Below are 9,359 nucleotides of genomic sequence, written 5' to 3'. Positions count from 1 at the left end.
ATGGCTCTGCATAGCAGAAATTCACTCCTACAATAACAGTGAATAGAAGAGAGGTCCCGTGGCTCTGAATCTAACTCTAATGGATGTTTTGTGCACTTGGGGATTAGAGAGACAGCCTGATTTATCTGGCTGCTGTACATAATTTGCTGTTTACCTTTGCTGAAAGAGGACTCAGAAGCAGAGCTATAAACACTGGAAGGTGAAGGAACAACAGATGAACAAAGTGAGAAGACACAGCTTCACTGGAATCCTTGTAAACCATTGACTGCAGTAAAAGTCAATGCAAGAATTAAAAGCTGTCTGTTAGGGAAGCCATAAACTCATTGTCTCTTCTTTATTGAGCTTCCCTGACTGAGCTTGAAAAGAAAAAATATTTTCTTTTTTACCAGGAGGTGTTTCAGAGTGCTCCTTTGTGGCTCACAAATGATCACACTTTGGAGAGGACATAATTCTGGGACAAAGCTTTTCATTTGCTCTGTAGCAAGCTCCTAAGGGATTGCACTGTGTTCATCATTCAGAGTCATTCCAGCACTCCTGAAGAAGGTTTTCCTACCATGCAGCCACAATTAACCTGCTGCCTTGGTGAGCTATGGTGCACACCTCTATCTCACTCTGCAAAGTGATCTGCTCCAGGCATCACTTGAGTGGATGTAGCCAGCAGCTGTTGAAAAGCTTTCATGGGAAGTACACATGGAAGTACTAAGGTGGGAATGTGGTGGGTACATCACACATACACTTGCAGAGAGTGTGCAACAAGGGAGAGCTTTATTTTATGAGAAAAAGTAACACAACACTTACTTTGAGGGAGGAGCAGACGGGCAAAATGCCTGTTGGACTGCAAGACTTCCTCAGCATCCAGGCTCCAGACAGGAGGTCCCACTGAAGGTGCAATAGCACCAAGACATTTTGGGGAGCATATTTCTCTATCCTGAAAGGTTTCTGCAAAACTGCACACACAGTATGTGTGATCCTGGGCTCCCAGCAGAAAGTTCAGCACACAAAGCTCTGCCATGACTCACCCCCTGGAGTGGATATGAGAGCTCCCCTGCCATCTGGGAGAGCACAGAATCACTGAGTCACAGAATGATAGGGGTTGGAAGGGAGATCATCTAGTCCAACCTCCCCCACCAGAGCAGGTTCACCTAGAGCGGGTTGCACAGGGTGGTGTTCAGGTGGGCTTTGAATGACTCCAGAGATGGAGACTCCACTGTGCACAGCCTGTTCCAGTGCTCCACCACCCTCAATGTAAAGTTCCTCCTCATTTTTAGATGGAACTTTTTATGTTCAAGTTTGTGCCTGTTACTCATCCTGTCATTGAGCACCACTGAAAAAAGTCTGGCCCCATCCTCCTGACATCCACCCTTTAAGTATTTATAAACATTGATAGGATTCCCCCTCAGTCTTCTCTAGGCTAAAAAGCCCCAAGTCCCTCAGCCCTTCTTTATCTTAGAGATTAGCCAGATTTTCAGAACCTATCAAGTCCAACAGGCCATAGCATTAAAGCCAGGTATGAAGTAAGAAGTCATGGGGAAAAGCTGCAGGTATGCAAATCCAAATATGAGAATGAATCTGTTTTCCTGAGCTGATATTTGGAAATGGAAACTGGAGATCTGAGGCTGAAGCCCTCCCTGACCCCCATCTCTCCTGTGGCAGTCATTTAAAGCTCAGGTAACTATAGAGATGAACCAAACTTTTCAGAACAGAACTTTAAACTTGTGCCCAATGCCTGCAGAGCCTCCCAGGTGGCTATTCACACCTGGACTGTGTGAATGCACAAATCCTAACCCCAAGCCCACAGAGGCCAGGTTCCAACTAGCTGCTTTTCATGCTGCCTTCACTTCCATGGGGTATCAGATATTGATATGATGTTCACACCTGCTGAGACAGGGGAGGCTTCAGATTCCATCAGTTTAGCTGCTCATTCAATGCCCTAGCACTTGCCTGGGCCCTGCAATGAGAAATCGATGAACTCCCATCGCTTCCAGTAGGAGCAAGCTGCAAACAAAACAAAGCACAACAGTAGCTTTTAAGCAAGCTTTTAACCAGCTCCCCAAGGATGCAGCCAGACAAGCTGTCTACACCAGATCAGCTTCAAAGCCGTCAGCTGAGAGTGCTCAGGGCAGCCAAATATTCTGAGCTAATAAAAGAGCATCTCCACAACCGAGTGGAAAACTTCGCCTGCTTCTGACTGTAAGAAGATGCTGGGGTTCTTCCAAGTGTGTCCTTCAGCTTTTGAGCATCAGGCATGACTTTTCAAGGCCTGCTGCAGAGCAAGCCTTGCACGCCCCACTCACTTTGCTCAGCAACTCCTGCAGAAACTGTCAGAGTGCCTCTTGGAAAGCCACGGTCCTCTGTATGAGAAGCACGGTGCAGACTGGCATCCAATTCCAGCTCTGCTACATCAGCAGAGCAAGGCATTTGGTTTTTCTGTGCCTCTGATTCTTTCCCTGCCATTTGAATACCTTTGCTAGTGAGCTCTTCAGGAGTTGCTTCTTACTTTGAATTTTCCCTGTTGCTTAGCACAAGGAGCTGTTGATTGTAGGTAAGGACTCGGGATGCTAGCTCACAACGCACTGCGTTAGAACGAAAAAGGTTTGCCTGTGATGAGATGACAGAGTGAATGGAGCTGATAAAAGGCTCTTAAGTCATTAATTCAAGTCATGCAAGATTAAGAAACATCTCAGCAATACAAGAAACTCTGTTAGGGCCTCACCAGTTTCAAAGAGCTCTTTCTTAATTGGCTTCACAATGCTGTTCCTTTCAGCTTTTTGTGGTAACAGAGGGGAATTAGGAAATTTATGCTTTTGGAGTCACCAGTGGCTCCCAAACAAGCTTTTCAGGATTGTGCCATGTTTTCTTTGCTTTAGTAATTGGAAAGCCTTCGAGGAACTCTCACATTCAATCCATCTTTCTACATCAGAAAAGGAGCATCAGATTTTTTTAAGCTTTCACAGATCTTCTTACAAGTCAAAAAACAAAGAGATAAGGGAATGGCAATGCCAGGGACATGCTTTCACTATGGAGCTGTGATACCCACATGGATTAGACTACAAGATGAAGTTCTCATTTTGATCTAGGGTGATGGTCAAGTTCTGCTTCCTCAGAGAACACAAGTCCAGAAGGGATGGACTGCAAGAAAAGTTTACCCTCCTCATCCAGCCCTGGGCTCCCACATCTCATCTCTGAGAGATCTGATGTGCACTCTATGGGTGCACTGGAACAGGCTGACAACGGTGGAGTCTCCATCTCTGGAGTCATTCAAAACCCACCTGGACTCCATCCTGTGCAACCTGCTCTAAGTGCAATTTGCTCTGGCAGGGGGTTTGGACTAGATGATCTCCAGATGTCCCTTCCAGCCACTATCATTCTGTGATTCCTTCAGCTCCAGCTCATATTGCACACCTTCCCTCTCAAAACAGCTGGCTGCTGGCCTCCTACTGCAATGTGTCTTTCCTTTGCACCAAAATCTGTTACAAAACATCTTCTAGCTTCTGAAAACACTAAGAGCCTTTTTATTTCAAGGAGTGAAATCTTGTTCCTCAGCTGGAATTAATATTCCTCTTTAACACCTTCCTGTTAAAATAAAATAAATTGTTTAAAACAGAAAAGAAAAAAAGATGCACTGAAGCAAAACCTTTCTTGTTTTCTCCTTTCCAGACAAGGCAGAAGTGAAAATGGAAAGGACTGCAATGTTTTGCTGGCTCTCTCCTCTTAGCTGTCTTGGTAAAGGCTTGTTAAACACTTACAGAGGATATTCAGTTCCTGGGCTGTAAGATTGCTTTTTGTTCTTCCAAAGGATGTCACAGTGGGCTAAATATTGGCTTTGAGCCAAGACCTTATAGATAGGAATCACAGCAAAGATTAGGATGATGAGCTTTTAATACTGAGGCTCCAGCCCAAGCCAAGCCCATGGCTGAGTAGCCAGTATCACTAAGCTCCAATACAAACACTATATTTGTCATACTTTTTCCCCCCACCAACCTTAGCCTGGACCACATCTTAGCTTATCTGGTTTCTCCTCTCTGCTGAGGAGAGCAGAGGGTTTCCTGAAACAACAGGCTCAGCTGACTGATGTCCTTAACCAAGCCCTTCTCCCTTTGGTCACACAAGCATAGCACTGCCAAAGATGTCTTGCAAATGTTGGACTTGAAATTCCTTCCATAGTGTTCACTCAGGCCAGCTGGAGGAGGAAACACAAACAAATAAATGCTCCTTCCTCAGGGGCTGATGGTGGGGTGGAAACCACACAGACTAAAGTCAATGTTTACTGAAGGTTGCAACAGCTATGGCAGTAGCTGCCTATTGCAAAACCACTCCCTGGTATCACTCCGCTCAGGACTGAAACACCCTGGGGAGCTGACTGGCCATGCTGTGAATGCTGCTGCTCCAGAGGGAGATGGGGCTGCACATTTTTGCAGTGGGCTCCCCACAAGGGTGCATGAGATGATGGACAGTTCTGGGAGAGTGTGGGCTGCCTTTCCTAGTATCAAACTGAGCTGGGGGCTGCACCCTACTGGTAACTGGTTCTGGGGCCTTGAGACTCATCAAGAACCAGTCAGCACACCCTCCCAGAACATCTACGTAGCAGACACGGAGCCCTGAGCACCAACATTTCACTCCATGACCGTTTCTACAGAGGACTGAGTTCAGCCAGGTTTGGAGAAGGCTTTATTCCACGTAAAAGGGACTAGCACAGGATATCCAGGCACTTGGTGTTACCTCTGCCTTGGGTTCAGCCCTGCTTTCCTTACAAAGTGCCAAGCCATTTCCTCTTTCAAAATACTGATCATTTGGTGGTTTTCATGTTTTTTATCTCCTGCAGCAAGTCAGACATTAGAGTGAGGCTGACTAACAGGACCATGAAATCTTCAAAATCAATTTTGTTCTCCGACTCCTCATCCAGGGTAGAAATTATTTCCCGGTATTTGGGTTTGTTTTCTTGGCCCTATGGAGAATTTGAAATAACAACAAAAAAATAGATTAAGAAAGGAGATAAAGCATGGAGTTTCTTTTTTTTTTTTTTATTAATTGCATCATTGAAGAAAAAAAGAAGATAAAAGGCAGACACCCATGCATGCATTTTTTTCCTGTCTTCTTACTCAGGTCTGTACATCCACATTCATCTTAGTTATTTTCAGAGTATCCCAGGATACTCAAACAGAAATATTGCAACCAGACAGGAGGAAAATCAGGCCCCAGACTTTCCACTTCAGTAGCTGCTTTCCTCTGCCCTGTTGGACATTACTGTTGGAATGGACTATTGCCATTATGTATCAGTTCCAGGATTCATATTTCCATATGAAAAGCAAACAAAAAGAAGAATTCCAGGATAAACTTTTTAGCTTAACAATCTTTGAAACACCTCAGGATTTCAGATTTGCTTGGCTCTTGATATTTTTAAGTCCTTTTCCATAAGGTTCCTGATTTCCAGTTTGGTACAATTCCCCCTCCCCAACAAATCGTGTGGGTTTTGGTCAGCAAAAGGTTAGTAAAAGGTATATTTTGAAGCAAAAAAGAATATATTTTGGAGCAGAACTATTGTCAAGAATGTCTTTAGTCATGAACATCTCTCTCATTTACTTAATTGAGATTTTTTTACTAGTTCTGCATATTTTTTTCTGTCACTTGATAAAACTGATTTGCTTCTTGATGTTGTGTTTTACTTTATTTTAGTGGGGTTTTGTTGTTGTTGTTTGGTTGGTTTGGTTTTTACTTTGGAGAAGGGAAAAACAAGTCTGCAGGAAGTTTACAGCCACAAGTCCCCACTTAGCTGTTTTTCAACACACCTGGCTGCTACTGGCAGCTCAGGTGGGTGAGCGATGGAGAGGTGGTTTCTGCTATCACTCTCCCACCAGTGACCATAGCACATGCAGCTCTAAGGCATGGGGTTGGCTCTCTTGGTACTGGGTCAGTGCTCTGACAAAGTACCAAAGGCCACATTAAATGCAATGTTTGTTTCTGTCTTCATAAACACAGCCTCTCCTCATTATTTGAGATCATCTGAGGGCTGGGTGGGTTTTTTGTCTCCTCTTTCTTTTCTCCCCAGTCATACTATTTTTTTTAAAAGAATAACAATGCAGGCATGTCAGCTGTGATTTATTGCCCTTCCCCTTCCCTTAGCCCTGTGTTAGGCACAAGCTCAACATAAAGCAACTAACTCACTGAAGATGTCCGTACCAAATCTCTACAGTCTCACCTGGGATTATCCCATGAGCTGATGCCTGCCCAGTTGCAGAGCAGAGCCCAAGGTGCCATTCCTGCACCCAAAGCACCTGGCCAGTGCCAGGCCTGTGCCACCTGCTCACCCAAACTCCCTCACCTGTATGAAACCTTGAAACTGGGTTTGCAGCAAGCTTTTGGTTTCAGCTTTGCTGAGCTTGCCCTCGGGGTCAGCAGCGTTGTTATACACCAAAGCTGCAGTAGCAAAAGCTTTTTCAAGGTCTGAGCCTTTTCCTAGACCTGGAGGGGAAAAAAAATTGAAAAAGTTATCACCCTACCAGAAAAAGTGCCATTGGAAATATAATTGAAAGGACTCTGTCAGAACTGTCCTGTGTGGGTGGAAATCTGTGTAGTTTCATTAAAGTTAATGAGACTGAAACTGTTTATACCCACACAGGGCCTGACCCAGATTTTATCTGGAGTGGGCCAGCAATGCATCTGACATGCCATGAAAACACACCCCAAAAGGAGGCTGCTGATCACAGTCGGGACAGTAATGCAGGGGAATCTGCAAGACCCTCCAGGTCTACACCCCCCACCCTGGGCATCCAGCAAGGACTTGCCACATCATGGGGACAGGCCACGGTGGGCACCTCCTGGGTGCATTTGAGCTCCCAGGATTTTGTGGTAGGGAAACTGTGACCCATTTGGAATGTCTGGCTGAACAGAACTGTCTGTGTCTGAGCAACAGTGCTGCACTTCAGCATTATTGTCTCCTTCTCTGGAGGCATTGAAAAACTGCCTGGGTGTGTTCCTGGGTGATTTAGTCTAGGTGATCCTGATCTAGCATGGTGGGGTTGGACTAGGTGATCTTCAGAGGTCACTTCCAACCCCTACCATTCTGTGATCCTGGTACAGTTAGGATTCTGGCTAGATTCATTCCCTTAACTCCTGAGCCTCATCCTAAAGACTGCACACTCACATCCCTCAGTTAGTATCAAGTATCTGGGTAGTGACTTTTAATGGAGAAGCAAGCATATCTGGAGACATGGATCAACACAGCAGCACACCGCGCAGGGACCTCCGAGACCCTCTCAGCTTGCACTGGTGGAAGGTCTGCACAGCCACCATGGCTCTGCTTGAACCACCAGGATTTCCTGCACTTGGGCTGGGGGGCTAGAAGACCTGAACCCCTGTGGGTAAGGAAGGGGTGCCCTTACCTTTTATTGATGCCAGCTGCTTGGCTATAGGTGTGCTGGCAGGGAGAGAGAAGAGAGGCACAGTTACCGCCAGGTGAATTGTGTGTGTTTATATATTATCATTCCTCCATGAATGAGGTTGCTCATTACTGTTTCCTTTAATCCCCCGGGAACTCAAGGCTTCCCAAGGGGGAGACCAGCTTCCCTTCACAGTGGAGAGGAAAGTGACCTTTACAAGCAGCACACAACACCCCCCAGCTCCTAATCCTTCGCATAAGCAAGTAGCCTGGAGTTGTTATTAAATGTGCATTGCAACATCCTTCAAATAATTTCTGCAGAACATGAGAGAGCTCAGGAAGCTGCTCAGTTTTAAGCCCATTCCCAGGAAAATACGGAGGGGGTTGTCATTCCCTCCCTCACCAGTGCTCCCAGTTTAGAGCAGACACACAGCTTTTGTTCCCAACAGGACCTGTATCTGTGAGATGCACCTCTCTGCTCTCTGTTAAAAGCTAAAGCCTGCTTACTTTTGCTAAAGTGCTGGAAACTAATGACAGAGCAGGCAACACACAGCAGAAGAGTTAGCTTGTCATAGAGACAAATACAGCCAAACAATGAATTTCAAGACAAATGGCAGATCAGCAGAGATGCAGACGAGCAAAGGGCTGACTTACCGCTTGGGCATGCCTGCTGCAGCTGCAGGGCTTTTTTTGGTGGAAGCAGGAGTTGGTTGATTGACCGAGTACTGCTTCGTGCTGGGGACACTTGCTCTGCAGCCACACATCTCCAGGCTGGGCTGTTTTGTGATCTCTAAGCAACTCGAGTAATAGCAAACAGGTGAATTCAAGCTCAGCCCTGTGGAAGCAGCCTGCTTGCAGCCAAGCCCCATCAATAATGTAAGTGCTACCTCCTGATCACGAAGCTGGATAAATACATCAGTCTAAAGCAGCTCCTGTAAGGCACCACTGATGGGTTGCCAAGTAGTGTGGCTTTTATTTTCTGTGGGAATTTGATAGAAAAAAACAAACAACCCAAACTAATGAAGCCTGAGTCCCCTTAGATCTGTAGGGGTCTAACTTTGAAGCAGGAGTAACTAAGACACTGAATCTATTCACGTATACACATTTTTATTTTAATGGGAAACCTTACCAGCATGGGCTGATGTAACTTGCTCCAAGCTAAAAAGTGAGTTGTTCCTATAGAGAAAGTCAGCAGCCAAACAATCCCTAGTTTCTGACCCAGCATGTATCTCAGGTGAGCAAGCTCCTGCTCTCGTATTTATTCTCTCAGTGCAGTGCAAAGAGGAGACCTGCTCTTCCTCTGAACCACTGGCATCCAGCACAGAGCCTCTGCTTCAGTTTCTACCCAAACAGATACTGCCTGCTTCCAAAAGCAGTACGGAGCCATATGGCAGAGCAGTTGCACATTAGAGGGACTGGAAGGGCTCTGATGAACTTTGTTATTTATTGGCATGGATATTGCTATCAGAGAACACGCAGCTTGTCACTCTGCCTGTCTCTGTGCATGGTCTCCTTTCTACAGATCCTTTGCCTGGAGGTGTCTAGACAGGATAACTTCAACCTAAAAGGCCAAGAGGCTGTTTTGATCCCAGGGTGGTCTGTTAATAAGTAGTGACTCCAACTACCTCATCTAGCTCGTCATTCCCGTGAAAGGATACAATGCTGATGTTAAACCTACCCAGGATGAGACTTTATGTAACAGGACACGCAAAGGAGACCGCAACAGATGGCCTAGAGAATTAAAATATTTCCCTCATTTAGTAGAAGCTAAATTACTGAAGGCTAATGAATAAGGATGTTCACCACCTTACTGTTCCTGGATTTTAATTATCTTAAAAAGCATGGGAAAAGAGAACCTTTAATTTTCCATCTAAGAGTGTCATTACTCAAACAATTCAGAGCTTTTTTTTTTCCTTTTTCTTTTTATTTTTCTTTTTTTTTCTCTTTTTTTCCTTTTTTATTTTTTCTTTCCCTCTCTGAGAGG

The 9,359-nt window shown here is 45.2% G+C and overlaps 1 protein-coding gene across 1 annotated transcript; it reads right to left on the bottom strand.

The window, feature by feature from the left end:
* Positions 1 to 4,786: 4,786 nt before the first annotated feature.
* On the bottom strand, positions 4,787 to 8,139 carry SNTN (sentan, cilia apical structure protein). The gene is made up of 4 exons (XM_009907436.1): positions 8,030 to 8,139; positions 7,380 to 7,414; positions 6,320 to 6,459; positions 4,787 to 4,945 (listed from the first exon to the last, which is right to left on the bottom strand). Exons 1-4 carry the CDS (start codon positions 8,137 to 8,139, stop codon positions 4,787 to 4,789), a joined length of 444 nt encoding a protein of 147 aa, XP_009905738.1.
* Positions 8,140 to 9,359: the final 1,220 nt, after the last annotated feature.

Source organism: Dryobates pubescens, chromosome 1, assembly GCF_014839835.1.
Source record: "Dryobates pubescens isolate bDryPub1 chromosome 1, bDryPub1.pri, whole genome shotgun sequence".
NCBI lineage: Eukaryota > Metazoa > Chordata > Aves > Piciformes > Picidae > Dryobates > Dryobates pubescens.
The sequence above is the reverse complement of the archived record's forward strand: the minus strand, read 5'-3'. Positions and strand labels throughout refer to the sequence as shown.